Genomic DNA, 24,091 nt, shown 5'->3' on the forward strand with positions numbered 1-24,091 from the left:
TGCCATGTGCAACAATGTGGATGGAACTGGAGGGTATTAGGCAGAGTGAAATAAGTCAGGCAGGGAAAGACAGATACCACATGTTTTCACTCATGTGGAATTTGAGGAACTTAACAGAAGACCATGGGGGAGGGGACGGGGGGGGAACAATAGTTTCAAACAGAGGGGGAGGGAGGCAAACCATCAGAGACTCTTAAATCCGGAGAACAAACTGAAGGTGGATGGGGGTTTGGGGGGAGGGGACAGTGGGTGATGGGCGTTGAGGAGGGCACTTGCTGGGATGAGCACTGGGAGCGATGAATCATGGGAATCTACCCCCGAAACCAAGAGCACACTGTATACGCTGTATGTTAGCTAACTCGGCAATAAATTATATTTAAACAAATACATAATCCGTATAGAGAAACAGACCAATCCTGGAGGGTTAGGCCACATATGGTAGTTAAGGTGGTTACGTTTTTAACTTTTATTATTTGTGGTTTTCTTCCTTTTTCCTCCGGACTAAAGTTTTGCCACATTTACCGACACAGCTTCTCACGCGAGGCCACTTTTTTGCTATGAATCCGACCTTCGAAGGCCAACAGGTCTTGTGTGAGGACGGATTTTTTGCCCGCGTCCAGGAGCCTGCTTGGGGTATGATTTCAGACCCAGTAGGCTTCTGCGGGCAGCGGAGGGGAGCAGTGAGCCGTGGTCACTGCGCCCGGCCGAGCCTGAGCTCACCGCCCACGGGCGCGCGGATTCGAGTCCGAGGCGGACCCTTCCACCTGGCCGTCTCAGACTACACTGGCCGTTTCTCAGAGAGTTCTGCTGACTCGTAGGAGGGATGGGGTGCTGGCCGGCAGAAACGGGCCCCGCGTTCTGGTTTCGCGCTCAAAGGACCGTGGGTCTTGAGATTTTCTGTCGCTCCTGCCTGAGAGGGGCGTTAGCCAACGTTTGTCTCCTAAAACCAGAACGGGCCAAGTGGTTGAGTAAAAACATTAACGGGTTGGAGTGTGCTGAGCTTCAGATTCCTCGGGAGCACCGAGGAGCGGGTGTAGACATCTACGCTTGTCTAAAGGGGTGTGGGGTTTGGACGTCCCGACGCTGTCAGCCCGATCCCCCCCCCCCCCCCGCCAAAAGCACAGCTTTCCAGAAAGTAGCTCCCGTTTTGTGCTGTGAGTGGCGTCCACCAGGGCGACCCCGCAGTGTGCTTCCTCCCCCGTTTTCCTGGGAGGGAGATCCTGCTCTTCGGCATGAATTAACACGCTTCTCCACTTTCATCTCAGTGCCGGGGCAGCCAGGGGCCGTGACGGCTGCAGGACGCGTGAAGGTCACAGCTGGCAGCCCGGGAGCAAAGCCAGTCGTGAAAAGCACGTCACCCTAATCCACCTCGTGACAGGACAGCCACAAATACAGGGTCGGTGGGACACAGAAAGACGGCAATTTATCCCCGACTATCTACGGTGTATTGTTGAATCTCACAATAGCTTAGAACATTTTTTCCCTTTACATCCGTCGTAGCCCCGCTCAGTTCCAGCCTCACCTGTCAGCTACCAGAGAACAAATATCCCGGGGCGATAGTGTGGCCCGACCCCAGGTTTTGCGCCAGCCTAGAGGCGCCCAGCGCGGCGGCTGCTGGCGTTTCCCACATCTGTCCCGCGTCCTGTGACTCAGTGACGCGTCACAATGCAGGCGTGGGGGAAGCATCCCTCTTCGTTATGCACCCGGGTCTCAGGAATCAAACCCTGGGCATCCTCCACCATCCCCTGGCTTGACGGGGATGCGTCTGCCTTTATGCCCGTGTCTTTCTCGTGCAAGGACACTCCGTGGCCGCCCGCCGAGTGGCAGAGTCGCCGGTCCGGGCCTTTCCCGCCATCCCTGGATCCAGCCCGAGCCAGCCGGGCAGGGGGAGGCGTCGGCGAGGGCGGACGGTGAGCCCCGCTCGACAGAATCCGCAGACCTGGAGACCGTCCCGGCCGCTCGGGACCCCGGCTCCCTCTTCGCTCGCAGCCAAGGGGCCCTGTGTGCCAGCTGCCCCTCCACGTCTTGTTAGCTCGGCCACACGAGTCCCCGGAAACAGTCGGTGACGCAGCCCCGGCACCGTGAAGGCCGTGTCCTGCGTGAACACAGCCGTCCCCTGTGTCCCGCCACCTGTCAAGGCCCCGTCCACACCTGGGGGCCACTCTCACAGCACGCGTTTGCGGACATGTCCCCCCAGCTGACGTGAGTGCCGTGACGCTCACTCGGGGTGCTGGGTCTCTTGAGGCCCCCGGCCCCTCTCTCTGCCTCACGCAACCTCCACGTGTTGGCTCGGCCTTTTGACTTCGCCATGTCTGGGACGGCGGGTTGTCCTGGGTCACTTCTCCATTGCCTTTGTTACAGATTCCCACCTGGACAAGGGTGCACATTTTTCCTTGTCATCATTTCTGTGGATTGATCTTTTTCTTAGACACTTCTTAATAGATCTGGGATTTATTTTTGTGTGAAAGGCAGGGAGGAAATATATATATATGCTTATATATATATATAAATTTTTTTTTCCAGCTGTAACTTAACAGTTCCTTGGAAATTTGCATGTAAGATCTTCTCTGTTGTCTTCACCAGCACGGCCGTTACGAGCACTCCGTCCGTCGTGTGGCCCAGCAGCTCCCTTCACTGCAAGCACACCTGACACGATGATAGTCGTGTCAGTCCCACTTACCGGATTCTCAGATGCTCTTGACCGAGCTTTGCAGGGAGGTGGCTGGGTGGGTGTGGGGACACGATGTCCCCTTTTCTTGGCTGCTCTGCTTCTCCGGGTCTCGTCGCGGGGCGGGGGGCTGCAGGTACTGAGGACGGAACGGGGACTTTTCCCAGAAGAGGCCACATTTTGGGGGACCAAGGCTGGCCTGCTCTGTGGACACGAAGGGCCCCCCTCCCCTGCCTCCAGGAGGCAGCCCGGGCCTGGGCCGCAGTGGCGCACTTGGGTCCACACAGCGGGTTGCTTGGGAAGGTTTCTAACGGCACCAGAAGGGACGGTCCCAGGCCCCACCCTCATTCTCACGACGTGCCTGCAGCTGATGCTGGGCTTGTATCGAGCATCTGGAACCCTCCCTGGAGTGTCCCTCCCGCTCCCCCGGACCCCGCCGGCCCTCCGGGGCTCCCACACTGCCGTCCCCACAGCACGGCTCCCAGACTCTAACTCGCTGGGGGCAGAGACGGCTCTGCCTTCCTTGTACTGCACAGAGAAGACCGACAAACAGGACAGGGACTGGACGGGAGGACGGAGCTCGGCGGAGAGAAATTCGAGGTCAGGTGGGAGGACTATGCCCCCACCACTCAGTTGTCCCGTTTGCAAGGAGCCGGGAGGACCGGTCCCGTCCCGGGCTCACGTTCTGCTCCCCCGACGAGGGGCCCAGGCTCTGCCCTCAGCCCCTCCACCAGACGTGCCGCGCGTGGCCCGCTTTCTGTTTATGGCGAAAAGAGAAGCTACACTGACCAAAGCCTGGGTCACGACATAGTGACGCACAAATGATAAACAGGAAAAACAAGACTAAATTCGGCAACACGACCTCCTGGAAAGGTTTGCGCGCAATGACTGCCATCAAAGAGCCAGAGGGAATCTTGAACTTGAGGCTCTCCGCTCCGGAGACAAAACCAGAGCCAGCGATAAAAATCCGCATGAGCTAGAAATGCCCAGCGACTGTTTCGACTCGGGGCGCCGTGCTCTGCTCGAGTCTCCGGGGTGGCAGTTTGCACTCACGGCTCTGGCTCACAGCTCAGTTTCTCCTTTGTCCTCCCCAGGGTCTGTGTTCTCTGCTCTGCTGGAATGTGCGCCCACCGGCCCAGCTCCGGGCACCACCTCTCTGCAACGAGCCTCGCCTGCTCTCCCGTAAACCCAGGGCTGGACGATGCGCTCCCCGGGGGCCTCGCAGCAGAGAGGCCCTGCTCCTCTGGTACAGCCAGAAGAGGACCCGCTGTGCATCACTGGGGTGCAGACGATGACGAGCCAGACCCCAGCAGGGCTTTGATGCTGGGGGCTCAGGGCCGTGGGGGCACAGAGAAGGCTGGGCTGTGCAGGTGCCACTGGGAGACCCGCAGCCCTGCCCGCGGCCCTCTCTGCCAACGCGCAGCCCTTCTGGGTCACCCGCAGCCACTGCGGTCACCGGGGTCCGGCATTGGGACGGGAGCAGCAGCAGTGGAACGGAGGAGGAGTAGCCGAGGAAGCCCCGGGCGTGTGCAGCCCACCCCACAAACGAGCCCAGCTCGGTGTGTGCGGCCAGGAACCCGCGTGCGACGCCCTTGTCCCCGGGACAACCCCGTGAGGCAGGTTCTGTTACTATCCCTGAAAGACTGCGTGGAGAGCAGTGCCGCCTCCCGGTGACAGAGCCAGGACGCGTGCTCAGCGGCCACTGCTCCCCAGGGGGCGGGCAAGGAGCACGCAGTCGCGGCCCCAAAGCCAAGGTGGACTCCGGAGAGCCCGAGTACCTGGAGGAGTGAAGCCAGCGTTAGAGCAGAGGGCAGGCGGCTGTCCTGGGACCAGCAGTGACACAGGACTTTTTGTTTCTGTAATTCTGATAAGGTGGGCATAACGTCATGCTGACCATTTAACCATTTGCAAGTGGCATTAAATCCATTCACAGGGGGCGCCCAGGCAGCTCAGGTCACGATCTCACCGTTCCGGGGGTTCGAGCCCCGCATCGGGCTCTGTGCCGACGGCTCGGAGCCTGGAGCCCGCTTCGGACTCTGTGTCTCCCTCTCTCTCTCTGCCCCTCCCCACGCTCTCACTCTCTCTCTGTCTCTCATAAATAAATAAATAAACATTAAAAAAAAAACCCATTCACAGTGTTACATAACTGTCACCACTGTCTATACCAGAACTTTGTCATCATCCCGAACAGCGACTCTGTCCCCCTCCCCCTCCCCCACCCCTAGCTGCCACCCGGCTCCTTTCTGTCTCCAGGAATTTGACTGCTGAAGGGACCTCATAGAAACAGAGTCATAGAGTATTTGTTCTTTGGGGCCTGGCTTGTTTCACTCAGGATAACGTTCTCGGGGTTCATCCGTGCTAACGTGTGTGTCGGCATTTTATTACTTTTTAAGGCGGAAGAGCGCTGTGTGGATAGACCCCGTCGTATTTATCTGCCCGTCCATTGGCGGACCCTTGGGCTTCCACCTTTTGGCCGCTGTGAGTCATGCCGCTGCGCACGTGGGTGCGCTGGGACCCGAGTTCCTGGCTTCAGTTCTGCGGGACGTATACCTAGGGGTGGCACGGCTGGGTCGTGGAGCAGGTCTGTGTTTAACTCTTTGAGGAGCGCACGGTTTGTTTCGCACCGAGGCCGCACCGTGGTACAGCCCCCCCACCCCCGCTTCCGCCCAGGGTTCACGTCCTTGCAGCCTCCTTGCCAGTGCTTGCCCACGTTCGGCGTCGTTTATTACGGCCGTCCTTGGCGACGCACTCCTTAAATAAACCTTTAACAGGACACGTCACTAGGCCAAATTGTGGAAGGATTAAACGCCTGGTCCGGTAACGCAACACCCGTACTCCTCACACTTAGGAACATTTGAGGAAATTTTCTCCCTCTGCTCACAGGGGGTGGTGCAAGGTCACCGCCCTTGGTGTATCGGTTTGCTTGTGGGAATCGTGGGGTTATTCTTATTCTCAAGTGGTGATCTCTTTCGGCTTGCTTATTTTTGCCTCAAAACGAATTCCATCTGTATTCCCAGATGGCTACGCTTTGGACAATGTCAGCACCAGAAAAGAATAATACTGAAACTGGTTAAAACGCACTAATTTTTTTAAGAATCCCTAGTGTGTAATTATCCTCAAGGACAGAGAGAAGCAGTCTTTCTCTTGACTTCCAGTTCCAACAGGAATGGGAAGATCGCCATTTTGTGACCCTAAATGATGCAAGCAAGAATCACGTACGAATGCTAACGCTCTTGGCTGAAGGAGTCGTGGGAGCCCACAGAGCCCTCCACGCCAAGTATCACCCTGCAGCTCACTGACTATGTACAAAGGGACGTGTGGGGGCACTGATGGCTTGCCCCCTTAATCACATCGTCAAGTTTAGCATCACGTAGTGAGGGTAACGCAGCACACACACATCATCCACTGTGATCGGAGACACGTGGTATCACCCAGCAGAGATCTCCCCCCAGAATGTTCAGCCTCAATCTTACAAAGCGTCCAGACCCGACCTCAGTTTGCAAGGAATAAAGGAGTTAGAACCCCCAATTAAGCAACAATCAAACACACCCACAATGTGGAAGAGGCTACGAGAAGCTGGCCTGGTCTCACCGAAATGTCCACCGAACACGAGGCAAAAAGTGTGGGACCATTCTGTTCTAGAAGCAAATAGAATAAAGAATTGTAACAAGCGAATATAATGAGTGAACCTTGACCCCAGATTGGAAAAAGCAACAGCTGTAAATGACGTGGCGACAGTGGGACATGATTGTTAGCCTTCTTAGAGGTCACGGCCGTGTCGGGGGTAACGTAAGAGACTGTCCTTCCTCCTAGGACGTGCTGGTGCACATGCACCTAGGGGTCAAGTGTCACGGGGTCGGCGATTTATTGTCAGAGTTTGGGCTAAAATGTGTGTATGTGTGAAGAGAGAGAGGAGGAAAGCAAGTGTACCAGAACGCAAACAGTTGTTGGCTGTAGGTAGACGAGTTGAGGGTGACCATTATCCTAGTATTCCGACTTCTGTGTATGCCTGAGAACTGTAACAGAACATCGCGGGAAGTGGTTTGTAGCTAACGTGTTAGGTAACGTGCTCTCTAGAACGCCGTTCTTGTCTCTTGAAAGCCTTTGTTTTTCTGTTTTGCAGTTCGGGACCGAGTCCGATCGAAGATGGAAAGAGACATTTTGGCAGAAGTGAATCACCCTTTCATTGTGAAGCTTCATTATGGTAAATAGAGTCAAACATAACCTACTTTTGAGAGGCCCTGGCGCCACCTTCCCCAAATCCAGGGAAAATGAAACCGCGTGCTGGGACAGAAGGAGAAACCCCCCCCACCCACCCTGTCGAGGGCCTGCGTGGTGTGGGGCTGCCTCCTCTCTGTGGTCTGCCTCTCTGAGGGAGCAGGATGCCCGGTTCTAATCGGAGACAAAAGTGGGGGGGGGGGCTCGACTTTGTTACTAAATTATCATCGCTGATATAGTAAAAAAAAAAAAGTCTCTTGGCCTAGATTGGGGAGAATCTGTGATCTATTTTTGTGTTGTTTTAGAATGAAATGCCGTATGACCCAATAATTTCTTTAACCAGAATGGCATCACCTTCCGTATTTTAAGTGAAGGCTAGGTTTCAAGCATCTTAAAGATTGTAGCTCATGGGACCCTCAAAACTTCCTTTCAAGGAGGTTACTGTTTCCATTTTCTGGAAGGGAAATGAGACACAAATCGAATAATTTTGATGTTTGGGGCCACGTGCCTACTCTGCCCCGCCGAGTCCTCCTAGTTTGCTTTCGGTCGTTTCTCCCCTCGGGAAGCAGTAAGTGCGGTCTTCAAATGAAAAGTAACAAATGAACGGGCGACTCTGGAGTCACGCCAGACCGCGTTAACACTTACGACCCTAGCGAATAACTAATATGCGTCAAGTGCAAGAGAAAAAGAAACAAAACGAAACCCCTACCTTGTCGGTTTCGAAGGTGCTGGGTGTGGGGCGTTGTCCCAGACGTTTACACAAATCAGAAGGAAGCAAAGGCATAAGCCGAGTCCAAAGATGGGAGGAGGGCAGAGACCTCTAGCTCCTCCTCGCTGTTAACTTCCGATATTGCTAAGAAAACACTTCAGTCTTGTGTAGAAAGTGTGTGGCCCATCTCTTCAGAGCTAGTACAAGTGAATATGGATGTGAACTTGCTGGAAGCCGGTGGTGAGTGAGACTTCTCTGGCTGGCAGGCAGGTGCCCCTGGGTCTGTCCCGCAGCGTCACCTGGGCCGGCAGGTGCCCCTAGGTCTGTCCCGCAACATCACCTGGGCCATTGGGTGGGTGCCCCTGGGTCTGTCCTGCTTCTGGAAGGCTCCGGCATGTTCCGTGTGTGCCCCGGGATGCCAACCCTCCCTCCTTCCACAGCCTTTCAGACGGAGGGGAAGCTGTACCTGATACTGGACTTCCTGCGAGGAGGGGACCTCTTCAGCCGGCTCTCCAAAGAGGTGCGCGGGGCCGGGAGGGCGGAGTGCGCCCGCGGGAGGGGCGGGTGCGTGCTGCATGTGACAGTGTGTGTGCGTGACTGTGTGGTATGAGTGTGTGAGTGTGTATGTGTGGGGGGGGAGAGCGTGTGGGAGTGTCAACATGCGCGCGCGTGTTCGCTGTGGGGTCGTGTGTGTGTGTGTGTGCACACGCGTGTGTGTGTCTGTGTGTGTTAAACAGGTGGCACAAGGGGTGTGGCGCGGCATCTGTCGTCCTTCAGGGGCCGTGAGAGCACAGCCCCGAGGAGCCCCGCGAGGCTGCGCATGTCCGTCGGTCCGTCCGTGGCTCTGTCCGCCTCCCCGTGAGGAACGGACGCAAACAAGGGGTCGTAGGAACAGGCGGGAGGGACTGTTTCACGGGGTCTCACTCTGCGTCGTAGGGAGACGCGACTCCCTCGCTGCCCACCCACCCTGGAGGTGCCAGATCTGCACACACGGGGTCGCCACGACCACCAGCCCCTTCCCAGCCCCAAGGCGTAGCCTGGACCTCACAGTCCCGACACGGGAGTTGTCCAGAACGCCACCCCGCGCGACACGAGAGCCCCCTGGCCCCTAATTGACGTGAAGAGCTCCGTGCTTCGTGGCGGGGGGGGGGGGGGGGGGGGACCAGCCTTCTGCTGAAGGAGGCGGGAGCACCGGGCTTCCGACCTCCCGAGCCCTCTCACCCAGCGCAGGTGTTTACCCGGCTGTAACCGTGGGCTCAGAGTGCCCGCCCCCCTCTTCTCCCCCTCCTTTACCAGGAGACCCTTCCATCCTGCCTGGCCATCCAACGCGGACAGTAGACGGTAGAGCAGGACTGGGGGGTCCCAGAGCCCCCTGCACTGCTGTCTCCCTCCGTTATCAAGGGTCCCCCAGACCATGCACAAGTGATACATTGGGCTCCTTGCGATAGACGTAGAAGGCCCGGGGCTGGAGGAATCCGATCCGGGCTCTGCAGAGCGCCTCCCGGAGCGAGTGTCTGGTCCCTCTTGTGCTCACGTGTTTCCGAAGACGGCTTCTTGATCAAAAGGCAACAATAATCAGCAAAAAGCCCCATATGGCCTCACTAGGGGATCGTGTGTCTCCCGTGACACCCTTTATTTCAGAATCGAGGCAAAATTTCCAAGTGTGGGCACGGCAGGTTCTCATAAACAATACGGGAAAGTGCCTTTTTTCTGTTCCGTCTTTGAACGAGGCCAGTGGGCAGCGTCCTGCCGTGTTGGTCACTGCACTGACTTCCTTCAAGGACGGGCGTCCGTGGGGTGTTTCATTTCTGTGCAGAAACGACTTGTCATTTGTACTTGGGAGCTATGCTGAGATGCGTCCTAGGAACTGGACAAGTAGAGAAATACGGCTGCGCTCTGAGCACAGAACGCAGACAACCCGTGACGGTTGTAGAGAGAGAAGAAGTCAGATTAAAGAGAGTCCAATGGCTATGGCAGAACTTGACTAAAAGTGAGCCCGCGGAATATGGTAGCTAGTTTAGAAAAGAAACACCCAGCCGGAAGAGGCAGCCGTTGAGCGTGGAGCGACGACGGGTGGTTCCAACGGCCAGAAGGCCAATGAGGATTGATGGCCCCAGATGTCACTGCCTGGGACGATGGGATATGTGTCCCGACCCCGTGGGGAAGTGTCCCTTCTGTGAGATGGATGCCCCGCACCTGTGGCAGCCTGAAGTATCCACCACCCAGTTCCCTGAACTGCCCTTATTCTAATTCTGTGCTCACCAGGGAGCCTTGTCTGCATCCAGAGAAGGAATTCAGCAATAATACGCCCTGGCGGTCTCTGTGACATTGGTTTCTCACGGTGAACATAAAAAAGTGGTTTGTGATAACAATCTGGCTTTCTAGTAAGGTGACTTTAAAAGCCGCCCGCTGGTCCTTAACGGGACCGGAGGTACGGAACTGTCACCAAGATATTGGCTTTGAAGTCTGCCGGGCACCCGGCCTGGCATATGCCTCGGCTAGCCCGCATCGGGGTGCCCCCACGACTCTCCCCCACGTGCGTGTCGCCTTTGGCAGAACTCGCCTCACTTTGGGCAGACAGTGGGTTTGCGTAAACCCCGGGGCGGGGGGGGATGAGACCCGAGGTGCGTTCTCAGCAGCCCCTCATCCGGCCTCGCCTGTGCTGTTTCATAGCAGAACCACTCACATCAAAATATACACCCAGAAACACCCCCCAGAGCCATGTGAGCCGCGGGGGCGAGGAGGAGGAGGAAACCAGGCTCCCCGCTCACAGGCTAAGTTCGCGGGGAAGTGCTCTTCTGCCTTCGCTGACCTCACAAGTATGACGAGAACTCACTTTTCCGTCGTAAGAGCCCGAAGAGCACGGTGGGGGGAGCTGTGATCCCCTCCGGAGCGGAGGTAACTGAGCGTGCGCTCCGCAGGGCCGGGTCCGTCAGAACACTCCGGCCACAGGATGCGCCGAACAATCCCGCTCTTTCCTACTTTCTCACTAGGTGATGTTCACTGAGGAGGATGTCAAGTTCTACCTGGCTGAGCTGGCCTTGGCGTTAGACCACCTGCACGGCCTGGGGATCATCTACAGGGACCTGAAGCCCGAGAAGTAAGCGAGCGCGTGAAGGACGCCCCTCCGCACCCCCTTTCTTGCTGTCCCCGCCGGTGGCCGTCGCCCTCTGGTGGGTGCACCCCGGAGAGAGGGCTTGGGCCACCCTCTCGCGGACGCCTCCCACGCGGGTTCCACCTGTCCGCCCCCGGGAAGGTGTCCCAACAGGTGCGACTTACGCTGGGGGTCCCACCCTTCCTCCAGAGCCTTTACTCTGATCCACAGCGAGCTAAGAAAAGACAGCTCTTCTCCGAAGCCATTTTTACCAGATGTGGCGGTCGTTTATGGGACACGCCCGGGTGACGTTGTGCCCGCACACGATGCAGAGTTCATTTGCCCAACACCGGTGGGAAGTTCAGGTCGTGTATGGCTTTGACTTAAGCACCTAGAGCAGGTAGCCACAGTAGAACAGCACCGGCTGCACACGTAAATAAATGGTTCCGTCATCACAAAAGGCCCTGTCTTCCGTGTCCCCACAGAGGGGACAGTGTCCTGTGAACTACAGCCGTCTCCCTTAGGGAGCCGTAGCAGAAGCAGATCTCAAAGCTGCGAGCCCTGGGCGCCCGTTAGGCGTGCACCCCGGTTCTCTCTCTCTTTTAAAGGGCAAAGGGATCGTTACAGTTAAAAATAGTAATATTTAATAGCAGAGTGGAAGAAAGATCTTGTCATCAACTGGAATTAGTAGGAGATGAATCTTGAAAGTTGCTCCTTTCTGGGCAGAGATGAAGCACAACTGAAAGGCAGAGATGAAAATACTCGCTTCTTTCCTGATAAATTGTCTTCTTAATTATGTGCCGCACCATTCCCCTTCAGATTCCGTTAAAACAGTCGGCCTTTTTTTTAATCTCAGGGCATAGTTTTTAATCGTGGTAAGAAAAACAATATAAAATTAGCATCTTCACTAATTAAATTCACTTTTAAATTTTTTTACTGTTTCTTTTTGAGAGCGAGAGAGGTACAGAGCATGAGCGGGGCAGGGGCAGAGAGAGAGGGAGACACAGAGCCCGACGCGGGGCTCGAACTCACGAGCCGTGAGATCGGGACCTGAGTTGAAGTTGGAAGCTTAACTGACCGAGCCCCCGGGCGCCCCGACATCTTAACCGTTTTTAAGCGTGCAGCCCTGTGACGCAAAGCACACTCACAAGGCTGCGTGGCATAACCCACCTTCCAGACTCCCTTCTTGCAAAACTGAGTATCTGTCCCCGTGAGACACTCACTCCCCTCACCACCGTCCTGCCCCTGGCACCCCCACTGCTGGTTTCTGCCTGTGAATCTGGCTGCTCTAGGCTCCCCCCAGCCCCGACCCCCGTGTAAGTGGAATGCACGGTGTTTCCTGCGTTGTGCCTGGCTCACCGCACTCCGGTCCATCCGCGTGCTAGAGTGGGACGGTGTGGCTTCTGTCCATTCCCCTTCCTGGTCTCTTTAAGTCTGGGCTGGTACCCCTGCCACCCAGAGCTGATGGAACAGGATCTAATGACAGCAAAAGAAAGAATGGAAAGCTAGAGCCCCGGGGACCCTGAGGGCTGACAGCCGGAAGAAGGGCCTCCTCAAGTGCCTGCGGGCCTGCGTCCGCCCTTCCAGACTCCCCCTCTGCCGGCCGGTGAGCAGTGCCCTCCCACGGGAGAGCCGGGCGCAGAAAGGCCAGTGCCCCTCCCCCACCCCCCACCCCCCACCCCAGGGCTTCTAGATGTCGGATGCCGCTGTGACAAGAGCTTGGACCCAGCTCCTATGGCAAGGCGAAGCCTGCCGAGCCCCAGGGCTCCTCAGTGCCAGGGCCCAAGGTGTCACAGGCTCCCCAGAGCCTGGGGTGGTCACGAGAGCCAGGGTGGGGCTCACGGAGGGGCGACGGGAAGAAGTAGGGGGCCTCTGACCCAGAGAAAAAATGCACGAGGCTCCGGATCTGCACAGGCCAAGGTGATCCCGGACCCTGAAAATCACATTCCCCGCACAGGACAGTCTGAAGGGTTCCCGACCCTTCCCGTGGGCTTAAGAAGGTCTCAGACCTGCGGGTCCCAGCTTTTGCCGGCTTAACCCCAAACACCGTGGATCTGAGTCCGCTCGTGCCCCGGCAGAAGCTGCTGGCGGGGGAGGCCGTACTGTGCAAGCCCACGTCGGTGCGTCGCAGGCGAGCCCGTGTGCTGACTGCCACCCAAAGTCGCGCCCGCCAGCCCGGCTGGGCCGCTCGTGAGGCATGCTTTCTCCTCTCTCTTTCAGCATCCTGCTGGACGAAGAGGGACACATTAAGATCACAGGTTTGTAAAGGGCAGCGGTGTCCCGCTGACTTCCCCCTGGCCCGGTAGATGGGGGAGCGGCCTGGACCCAAAGTCCCCCTTGGCCCGCATCGGCTGCTGTGTGTCTCTGATTTGGCTGGCGTTTTCACAGATGAGGATGAGCTGTGTGTGTGTCCACACAGCATCTGGAAATTCTCGAGCTTGCCGGGTTCCCTTCCGTTTCTCTCTCCTTCTGACCGAAGACCTTCCAGCACCTTCCCTGCAGACTCTCAGTCCGGGCTGTTTTGGAGCCGTCTTCTCCACACCCCTTCCTCCCAAGACCCCTCTTCTCCGCATACCTTCCCCCCCCCGACCAGGCCCCCTCTTCTCCTCACCCCTTCCCTCCAAGGCCCCCTCTTCTCTGCACTCCTTCCCCCCAAGACCCCCTCTTCTCACCCCTTCCTTCTGAGGCCCCCTCTTCTCCGCACCCCTTGCCCCCAAGGCCCCCTCTCCTCCACACTCCTTCCTCCCGAGGCCCCCTCTCCTCCGCAACCCTTCCCCCCGAGGCCTCCCCTCCCCTCTCCGTGGCCCCCACACAGTCTCCCTGCCACATGTCCCCACACCCTGTTTTCCCACAGGGGAGTTTTACCCAGTGCCAGTACTGGGCACGGTGCATCTAGTCCCTGGCAGTAAACGTTGATTATACATTTCTACATGCTTGTCAATGTTGAAAGTTAGGTCTAAGATTTCTCATGAGCTTCTATACCAGATCCTGACTGTCCGTTTAACCGGACCTTCAGACCCCCTTGCCTGGCACAGCTGTAGGGCACCTGTAATGTCCTGTCATCAGAGTTATGGGGCATTTGGTGGAGGTTTAAGCTTCCCTTAATACTTCAGAAGTTTTCTTTGCCAAACGAGGAACTGCACGTAGAATATAGAAGTGACACTTGTGTGCAGTGTTTGCGAATAGCCTTGGGCTCCCACGTCAAATGTATCTATGATGTTACAGGGTTTGGGCTTTCTCTGACCAAGTAATCATGCTTCTGTTATTATTATTATTATTATTATTACTTATTACTCCTCATGACCCGGGGCTAATCCTGTGTCATGATTGGCCATTTGGGCCAGGCGCAAATTACAAACAACCGCTCCCAGGCGCTGACGTGCAAAGCAAGTCGTTCAGCTGGAGGAAGCACATCCACCCGTAGGTAGTGTGACCCCCTTGCCCGGCCTGTGACCTCACGCCACCCTCACCGGGCCCTGACGGAGATGACGGACTGTGGCCTTCTTCCCAAACACGCTGAAACCGAGGGCCACCGTCCTGAGAACCACGTTCCCACAACCTTTGCCCACCAAGTGCGTGGCCACGCCCGCTGTGCCAGAAGGGAGACCCTCATGAGGACTTCCTGGAGGTCGGGGGGAGGGGTGGCCGCCCACCCCACGGCAAATGCCATCTTCCCTTTGTGCCTCAGCTTCGGGGACCACCTTCCCCAGCGGCCCGTGCCTGGAACCCCTTCCGGCCCTTGCCTTCAAGCTAACCACCTCTGTCCGTCCCAGCGGACCGGGGGCCACGTGCTTCTCTGTCCCCGGCTTCCAGCCTAGCAGGCCCCTAGGCCTGCTTGTCGGTCCCTAAGAAGTGCCATCCCTCCATCCTTTTAGCAGGCACTCCTGGGTTTGTAGATTCTTGAAAGACTCTGTAACTTACCGTGTGGGGGCACGATGACGCTTGCATCCAAGGAGGGTTCTGTGCTGGGACAGAGCGGGCGGGAGGGGTGACACGTGCGGGCAGAATTCCCCCACGTGACGGGGGAGCTGGCGGGTCAGGAGCCCACACAGACGCGGTCCTGACTGCCGCCCAGACTGAAGCAGTGCCCTGTGCTGTCCCTCTTTTAGATTTCGGGCTGAGTAAGGAGGCCATCGACCACGATAAGAGAGCTTACTCCTTCTGCGGGACCATAGAGTACATGGCGCCCGAGGTGGTGAACCGGCGGGGACACACGCAGAGCGCCGACTGGTGGTCCTTCGGTGTGCTCATGGTAAGGGTCCTCCCCGTCCGCGTCGCTGTCCCTTGTGGCCGGTCCCCAGGTTGGCCCAGAGGCCCGCCAATGACCAGGGAAAACAGTGTTTGGGATGTATAAGAGCAGTGTGGCTGTGCGACCCGGGGACGGGGAGGAGGCCACCAGATTCCTGCCCCTGCCTCTCCTGGCCGCCTCCCTCTCTGCCCATCCCAAATTCCACCATCAGGAAACAGAACTGGGTTCACGTAAGGACCCACAGGTACTAAGAGTCAAAGCTTCCTTGTACTTAACAGTCGTACAGGCTGAGCATGAGGGTTTTAAGGGATGCGGTGATCTTCGTATTAAAGACATTTGTCACGCACAAAATCCTTCTACTTAGTCGCAAAACTTAACGTGAGCCAAGATATACATGGAGTTGGACATTTTTACATCTGCATCTAGAAACTTGACTTTTCTTTAGCTCGTGTGTTCACACAGCACAGACACAGACACCGCCCAGCCTGGGGCGTCCTGTCCCCAGATGGTCCTTCCTCTCCCTTCTTCGTGCCCCATCACTCTGCCGTCCTCCCCGACAGCACTACGCTGGGGGCCCTCCGTGCTCCCGTGCCCTCAGCGCACACCAGACTTCTCAGCTGGCATGAGGCACAGCCTGTGCGTCCCAAGCCCAGCTTCTGTGCGTCCAGGCCACCACACCACATGCCTCACCTCTGTGTCCGACGCCCAGGGTTCTGGGCACCCTGTCCGGGTCCTCTTGGCACTTTGACACATGGCCGCTATAAATCCGTCATGTTGCGAATACCCACTGGGAGTGTCTCCCAACACAGGCACTTGGGCACCGCCCCGTCGGACCCCATCACGGAGAGCAGCGCCCACGCTCGGGGAGCTCCGTGACCCGTGGGGGTGACACGGCTGTGGGCTCTCACAGCCCTCAACCTCCTCCCGGGGTCCCCTGCCCTTCCTCGTCCCAAAGCTCTAGGAGAGCTCTGGAGTTTGGAGAATATCGCACGGACGTCGGTCCTTTGCTTTTCCCAAGGAGACCTGGTTCCAGCAGCATCTGGCGTCATTGACACAGCAGGAACTGGGAGCACTTGGCTCCGGGCATTTCTCACTGAGTTGGTGGGATCATCCGGTCATTTGGGTTGAAAAGACTCCACAGTCAGGGTCTCGTAACAGCCGGGGAAGCGAACGGGTCCAGAACGGTTGTGCTCGGCGGCAGGAAGCTGGAGGGGGCGTCACCGTGATAACAGGGTCTCACGGCACTGAGTTTACAAGGCGCCTTCCTTCCTTCTCATCCCATCTGAACCAAAAAATCATTAAGTTATGTGGGAAAGATCTCATTCTTTCTGTTTATAGAAGGGGAAACGAAGGCTCAAAGAGCTTGAGGGATTAAGATCATATAATTGTTCTAAAAACCACATTCTCATGTAGACCTGCCCACCGATCCCCTTAGCCCCCAGCGCTAACCAGCTTGCAGCCAGATGTGACGATGCCTGTTTTCCTTTGGGCAGCACCAGGAGCGACTTCCAAATTCCCACTTGCAAAGAGAGATGGGTCTAGGGTGGCATTGGTGTCGCGTCTGAGCTCGGACTTGGGAGGAGATTGGTTTAGGGCATGCCGTGTGTATACGGGGCCCTCCACCGGCTTCGTTAAAGGGCAGGTAGGACCACCAAGGCAGCACCGCCAGGAACGGTCTGCACACTGCAGGGGTCGCCGCCCGTCCCCTGCACGTCCTCACTGAGGGGCTACCCCCAGACCGTCTGATGGCCACAAGTGCCCTCCAGACCCGGACGAAGACGCCTGCACGGATGGCGGAGGCCCTTGTCCTCGAACAAAATTGTCTGAAGTTAGGTCCTCGAAGCTGGAAAAGAACTTGAGCAGGCGTGGTGGTCTCCATGGCAACAGTAAATCGCTAACATCTCCACACTAGCCTGGAACTCTGTTTTCAGGAGGACGTTGGGATTGGCTTTCTGGGTGCTCTGTAGACGTCGGAATGCTCCGAGGTCGTAAGGGAAAGGCCCTTAGAGTTTCCTCTCATTTCTTAGCCACTCACACTGAGCGTGCGTGGATGTTCACACGCAGGTGTCTGTGTAAATTGTTCGGCACATACGGCTGGCTCGGGCTCAGGAGCTGCCCTAGGAAAGGAAATGAACGCCTGCACCTCTGCCCTCAAAGCACCAGGTCATGTAGACCTTCAAGTGCTCAGAGCAGGGGTGATGCACAGTGGGTGCTGAGGGTTGTGGACTAGTCTGTGCTCTGCGCCCTCCGACACACGTGCACACAAACTTATACACCCCTGCTGAGGGGCACGTGGGTGGCTCAGTCGGTTAAGCATCCGGCTTCAGCTCAGGTCATGATCTCACGGTCTGTGGGTTCGAGCCCCGCATCGGGCTCTGTGCTGACAGCTCGGAGCCTGGAGCCTGCTTCGGATTCTGTGTCTCCTTCTGTCTCTGCCCCTCCCCCACTCTCGCTCTGTCTCTCTCTATCAAAACATGAATAAACGTTAAAAAAAAGTTAAAACAAAAACCACACCTGCTGAGCCCAGGCCAGCCCTGCCCCACCCCGGGTACGGCCACCATCCCAAACATCCCATTTCCTTGTAGGATTTGTCCTTGTCCGTTTTCACATTAAGATGTAACTTGCCCTTGATTTCTTTTTTAAAATTGTTGATCAGCCAAACGAACTTGAATTGCAGGCTCCCTGCGATGAAGTGTGTCCCTTATGGAGAACCTTCTCGTTCCGCTGCTCCCGGCATCGTTTGGGTGCCTTCTGTGGTGTTGTGTCTGTGCCCCAGGGCTGGCCACTCTCTTGAGGCTTGTCAGATGTCCCTTCAGACAGGGCTTTCTACCCCAGCACTGTTGAGGTTTGGGGCTGGACAGTTCTTTGGGTGAAGGCTGTTCTATGCATTGTAGGATGTTAAGCAGCATTCCTTGCTACTCAGTGGACGTCACGGGCACCTACACCCCCAACCTCCCCAGCTTGACCATCAACCTGTCCCCAGACATTGGGAGATTCCCCCCCCACGGGAACAGCCTCCCCCATTGCGAACCACTGCTGTAGAAACGTCGAAATATTTATCCTTCTGTACATTTCCACAGGCTGCCTTGGTCCCGACCTGTGAATGGACCTCTTGGGCAACCGCCAGCACGTGTCCTGGTGTGTGGGACCCCAAGGCCGATGATGGCTTGTATCAGTTTGCCCTGGAAACCTTGGTCGGTCTCGGGATTGGTGAACACCAGAGCAAAACTCTGACTGCATATAATGTCCCGGGAAAGCACATCAGTAAGGCCCTGATTTCATGAGATCCTTAAATACGGAGAAAGTGCTGAGCGGCTTTGTTGAGAACAGTAATACTGAAAACTGAAATGATCTCCTTTCTCCACGTGTGACAGAGAGGGAACCTGTAACGGGGCTGGAAGTGGTGGAAATAGACTCATGTGGGGTTCTTCACGATCACCACCACCAGCATTGTCTTCATCACCCAGAAGCATTTAGGGGACACCCACGTTTGCCGCCGTGTTAGATGCTCATGAATAGTGCGTGACCTCCTGCTGTGTTGCAAGGGAAAGAACAGGGGAAGGAGGGAGAGAAACACAAAGGCTGTGGATCCCCCTGGGTCATAGTCAAAGCGAAGAAGGAATCACCGGGCGAATGCTGCAAGTTGCTGGTTGACCCACAGTAAACGGTTACATGAGGCACAGATGTTCGGGATGGGCCCCGATTTTGTAGCAATGAGTCCTCAAAGGCTTTTCCTTGCCATGGAATTTCATTCCTGAAGGAAGAAAGGAGAGAGAAAGAAGAGTAGAAGCAAAATAGGAAGGGGGTTTTCTTTGCTAATAGGATTCTATTTTAAGAGATACTTTGATTTCTACGACCAACGTATAAACTTTCATCTGGTTTTGTCAGATGAGTGGCTCATCTGCCAGAGCGTTCCACCCTTCCATTTAATTATATTTGTCTATTTTTGGATCATCTTCTGGACTCTCTGACTCTCCGTTTTTATGGCTCGTAGATTGATTGCCTGCAGTCTGTTCTGTGTGTTTTCACCGAATGAGTGCACACGGGAGGGACAGCAGGTGTTAGCACAGAGGAATGCTTCACACATCTCAACAGGAAGGAACTCTTAACATTTCTTTTCAGATTTTACCTTCAAAAAGCAAACCAAGAGTACTAATAAGGCCTTAACTACACTCATTTCTTTCGGTTGGTTAATTTCACTCCCGGCAGGCTGTCATAAGGGTAACTCCATGGGGTAGGAAAGCTTTTAGGTACATTTCGGCATTACTTATAATAGCAGGAAATTGGAAACGTTCTAAGTGTCCAACAGCAAATAAACGTGTTTTGGCATATCCACATATAAAGTGATGTTATGAAGATTTTCCAATAAGCATTGGAAGTCTTTATATTGTTCTAGGAAAGGTTGGTATATAAAACTTTATCTGTGTTTTAAAAAAACATAGCTTCAAGAAAGTACTAGAAGGAAATAACAAATATTAACTGTGGCTATCCCCGGATAATGGGATTGTGGGTGATTATTTCGGTCTTTCTACTCCGATGTCGTTCTCGAGTTGTTCCTAATGCGGAGGAGAGATACCGCGGGATAAATTTTAAAGGAACAGAGACATGCAGTCGGAATCAAAACTAAGGCAAGTTTAGTAAGATCATACCAACACCCGCACCGAGGCTGTTTCCTTATACAGTTTACCCTTGAACCGCACAGGGCTAAGGGGCACTGACCTCTGAAGGTAGTTGAAAATCCACATACAACTTCGACTCCCCTCAAAATTAACTAATAAGATAGCTTAATGTTGACCAGAAGTCTCACAATAACATAAGCGGTGGATTAACACGTATTTCGTGCATTATATGTATTACGTACTGTATCCTCACCGTAAAGTAAGGTGAAGAAATGTTGTTAAGAGAAAATCATAAGAGAAAACACGCCTGTGGTGTATGTAGTACTGTATTTACCAAAACATGACCCGCATGGAAGTGGATTATTTCACACCCGTCTCGTTCACACCCGTGTCGTTCACACCCGTGGTGTTCACACCCATATTGTTCACAACTGTGTCGCTCATACCCACGAGTCACAGCTGTGTTGTTCCCAGCGGTGTCGTTCTCACCCGTGGCGTTCACACCCGTGTCATTCACAGCCATGTTGTCCACACCTGCGTTGTTCACACTTGTGTTGTTCATGCCGGTATTGTTCACACCTGTGTTCACACCCGTGTCACCCACACCCATGTTGTTCACACCCGTGTTCAAGGCTCAAGTGTAGTTGACAAGGACGTGAAGACGCGGACTGGGACCGGTACTGTAGCCTCTGTCAGATTCAGCGTCCCATTTTCAAGGAAAGGGTTTGGTGGCACGCCTGCCCTCGTTCTTTCTCAGAAGGGGGCAGGTGCGCACCTCGTCCAGGTCGTACCCTGTGGGTCCAGGCCACCCCTTCCAGAGCCCGTGCAGTCCGGGCTTTTCCGTGCTCGGGAAAGGCGGGCCTTCAATGCTGTCTCCATCCCAGAGGCCGTCCCGGCAGAGGTCCGCTTGTTATTTTCAGCGTGGCCCTGTTGGAGACATTCCTGGCGTCATACTGTTCTCACTGGACGTTCTTAACGGACCAAAGTCACTCTGCCCCGGCCGCCTCCACAGCACACACCAGAGAAGGACGGGAACGGGGTCCTCCACCGGCCCCACGGAAGGGGGACGGCCCAGCCTCCATCCCCTTGCCATCCCCTTCCCCAGCGTGTCTCGTCTCCACGGCGCTCGGCCGGCCTCGCCTACCGCGGCCGGGGTACGTCCTGGGTTGCTGGCTTGTGTGCCTCCCCGCCCAACTTCGAGCGCCATGAGGCCGCTCTGCTCGCTGATGTGCACCTAGCGTGTCGGCCAGGGCCTCCGCCGGATTGATTGGGATTTTGAAAGGACACGTGAACTTTGGCTGCATTTTGCCCACCTGGGGGCCTCTGCTAGTAAATCCAGTTGCTCTGAACACTCACCCTCCTTGTTCTGTGTTCCTCTGCAGTTCGAGATGCTCACGGGATCGCTGCCGTTCCAGGGGAAGGACAGGAAGGAGACCATGGCCCTCATCCTCAAGTGAGTAGGAAACACCCACCCTTGGGGAATCTATCCAGTATGCCCGGCACCTTCCAAAGCAAGAGCTTCGGTCTTGGAAGCCCGGGTTGTTAAGTAGGCATCAGCAACCACCGTGATATGCATTCTTGGCGTTTTCGCTGCAGGGGAGACGCTGACGGGGATCCCCCAGTGACCCTGGTGAAGCGCAGATAACATTTTCCATCAGCAAAATCGCGTGTGGTGTCAGCGGCAGGGAGTGTGGTGATCAGGGACCTTCAGAAACAAAGTACAGATTCGGAAGGGCAGAGGACTTAGGGGCTCCAGAGAGCACAAGAGTGGGGGTTCCTTTCTTTCTCTCCCTCTTGACCCCGTTCGTTCAGGTCCCTGAGCTCTCCTGCCTCACGTTGGCGAGGAATCACGTTGCCCACGTGACTGGACACACGCACAATTTTCTGTTCACTTCTCCCAAAGAATCAATTACCGTGCAAGTGGATGTTGCTCTTACCATCCCGGAAAGACGTGTAAACCCAGTGCCGGTCCTGCGATGACACCTTAAACATGAGCAGGCTCCGTGTAAGCACGATGTCAGAAGGGAAAGCTCCAGGAGGAGAAGACAGGAGCGTGGATGGGGGTAGAGAAGCGGCTGGAAGCAGGTACCCCTCGCTCCAAATTAGCGTCCCTCTGCTGTGCGAGGGCGTAGAGAAGCCGTAAAGCTGCTGGTCCTCGTGACCCGCTCTCGCAAACCCTGCAGGTGGACACGACACTTTTATAAAAGCAAGAGGCGCCTAAAAAGCTTAAGTTTTTGTAGGTTGCGCCATTGTATAAGTGGGAGGAGAGAGAGGAGTGGAGGAAAGCTCGCAGAGAGGATTTGATCAGTGTCTTCCTCTGTTGTGGGCGACGGATCTATGGCTGCGGTCTGCTATTTTTGCACTGTTTACCTCTGTGACTTTTAATTTTAAGGGGGAACACGAGCTGTACTTTCTCTAAAACGAGAATAATCCCCTCCAGCTAATCCTGTGTGTGGACTCGTCGCTTGGGAGTGGCTGAGCATTTCTGAAAGTCAACACCAAGCTGTGGTCCCATGGCTCCCAGAACACAATCTGGGGACCCCGGGGACCGAGAGCCTCCTGGGGGCTCGCAGGCTCCTCCTTTCCTGGATTTTTTCTCTTTTTTTTTTGCAGTCATTTGGGTCAATTAGATTACTGGGTTTTATTTTATTTTCATTTTATGTTTTTCATCACAGTAGGTTGATAAGTGTACATTAACTTTTTGAGGAACCTCCACACCGTTTTCCAGAGCGGCTGCACCAGTCTGCATTCCCACCAACAGTGCCGGAGGGTTCCTCTTTCTCCGCATCCTCGCCAACCTCTGTTGCTGCCTGAGTTGTTGATGTTAGCCATTCTGACAGGCGTGAGGTGATATCTCATTGTAGTTTTGATCTGTATTTCCCTGATGATGTGTGATGTGGGGCATCTTTTCACAAATCTGTTGGCTATCTGAAGGTCTTCTTTGGAAAAACTCTATTCATGTCTTCTGCCCATTTTTTTAGTTGGATTATTTGGTTTTGGGATGAGGAGTTGTGTCCGTTCTTTATGTATTTTGGATACTAACCCTTTATCCGATATGTCATCTGCAAATATCTTCTCCCATTCCGTCGGTTTTTTTTTTTTTTTAGTTTTGTTGATCGTTTCCTTCGCTCTGCAGAAGCTGTTTATTTTGATGTGTCTCCAATAGTTCATTTTTGCTTTTATTTCCCTTGTCTCCGGAGACATACCTGGAAAAATGTTGGTAGGGATGTCAGAGGTGTTGCTGCCTGTGTTCTCTAGGACTTTTATGGTTTCGGGTCTCACATTTAGGTCTCTCATCGATTTTGAGTTTATTTGTGTGTGTGGTTACGAAAGTGGTCCAGGTCTATTGTTCTACATGTCGCTGCCCAGTTTTCCCAGCACCACTTGCTGAAGAGACCGTCTGTTTCCCATTGGATATTCTTTTCTGCTTTATTGAAGATTAGTTGACTATATATTTCTGGGTTTATTTCTGGGTTCTCTGTTCCATTGGTCTGTGTGTGTTTGTGCCAGTCCCATACTGTCTTGATTAGTACAGCTTTGTAATTAACTTGAAGTCTGGAATTGTGATGCCTCCAGCATTGGTTTTCTTTTTCAGGATTGCTTTGGCTATGTGAGGTCTTTTGTGGTTCCATCCAAAGTTTAGGATTGTTTGTGCTAGCTCCGTGAAGTCCCAGATTTTCTTCCTGTACTGCAACAGATCGAACACAGAGGTAGATAAGCATATCTGCCTTTCTCTCCTCTCACCCAGAAGAGATTCCCGAACTGTAAACAATATCACTCTTCTAGCCAAACCTTTTTTTGTTATTTTGGAAAACGTGGTTCGTAGCGTAGTAACGTAGTAAAACATCATTTAAAACGTTACTTATGTTAATGGGATTCTTAGTGTTTCTTTTTAATGGTTGCATTAGTTTTGAAGCGAATTATTCAATCGCTATGGTAAAGATTTCTCTCCTCGAACCCACGTAAACAGAAGTTCTTTGATGCCCGCCGTGACTTCTAGAGCGCAGAAGGGCCCTAAGGCCAGAAAGTTTGGGTGCTGCTGCTCTGGGTCACGTCGGTTTGATCTGTTCATGCTGACTGAGCAGGATCGCAAAGTGCTGGAGAAAACTCTGGCCGTCCTTCTCATCCTAAACTACAACTCCATTTTCAGAGCCAAGCTGGGCATGCCACAGTTCCTCAGCACCGAAGCCCAGAGCCTGCTGAGAGCCCTCTTCAAACGGAACCCGTGCAACCGTCTGGGTAAGAGCCCGCATGCGCCCCGGGACGGCAGGGGCCACCCGCCCGCCCACCTCTACTGCCTGCCTGCACGTTTTACCAGGTTCACTGAGAGCAAGGAGCCTGAATCAGGTGTGCAAATGCCCTCTCGCGTCCAAGCTACAAGGACTTCGAAGACACAGTCTCTGGCCAAGGGTTATTAGCTATTTCCCAAAAGGCACTGTTTTTGCACAAAAGGGTGGAACTTGTTTCTACTCGTTTTACGTTTAGAACCCCACAAACCTAGCAGAGGACGGCTGAAAGCTGCCTCTTGTTCAGC

General features: G+C 54.8%; 1 protein-coding gene across 4 annotated transcripts in view; it reads left to right on the forward strand.

Moving 5' to 3' along the window:
* Positions 1-24,091, forward strand: part of RPS6KA2 (ribosomal protein S6 kinase A2) — a 345,106-nt gene that overhangs the window by 270,086 nt on the left and 50,929 nt on the right. For all 4 annotated transcript variants that reach the window (XM_027056471.2, XM_027056474.2, XM_027056475.2 and 1 more), the window contains 7 exons: positions 6,792-6,872; positions 8,036-8,115; positions 10,589-10,695; positions 12,910-12,947; positions 14,799-14,941; positions 20,940-21,010; positions 23,708-23,796. In XM_027056471.2, the coding sequence (XP_026912272.1) occupies positions 6,792-6,872; positions 8,036-8,115; positions 10,589-10,695; positions 12,910-12,947; positions 14,799-14,941; positions 20,940-21,010; positions 23,708-23,796 (609 nt within the window). The remainder of the gene's footprint in view (positions 1-6,791; positions 6,873-8,035; positions 8,116-10,588; positions 10,696-12,909; positions 12,948-14,798; positions 14,942-20,939; positions 21,011-23,707; positions 23,797-24,091) is intronic.

The sequence above is a fragment of the Acinonyx jubatus genome, chromosome B2 (assembly GCF_027475565.1).
Source record: "Acinonyx jubatus isolate Ajub_Pintada_27869175 chromosome B2, VMU_Ajub_asm_v1.0, whole genome shotgun sequence".
Lineage (NCBI taxonomy): Eukaryota > Metazoa > Chordata > Mammalia > Carnivora > Felidae > Acinonyx > Acinonyx jubatus.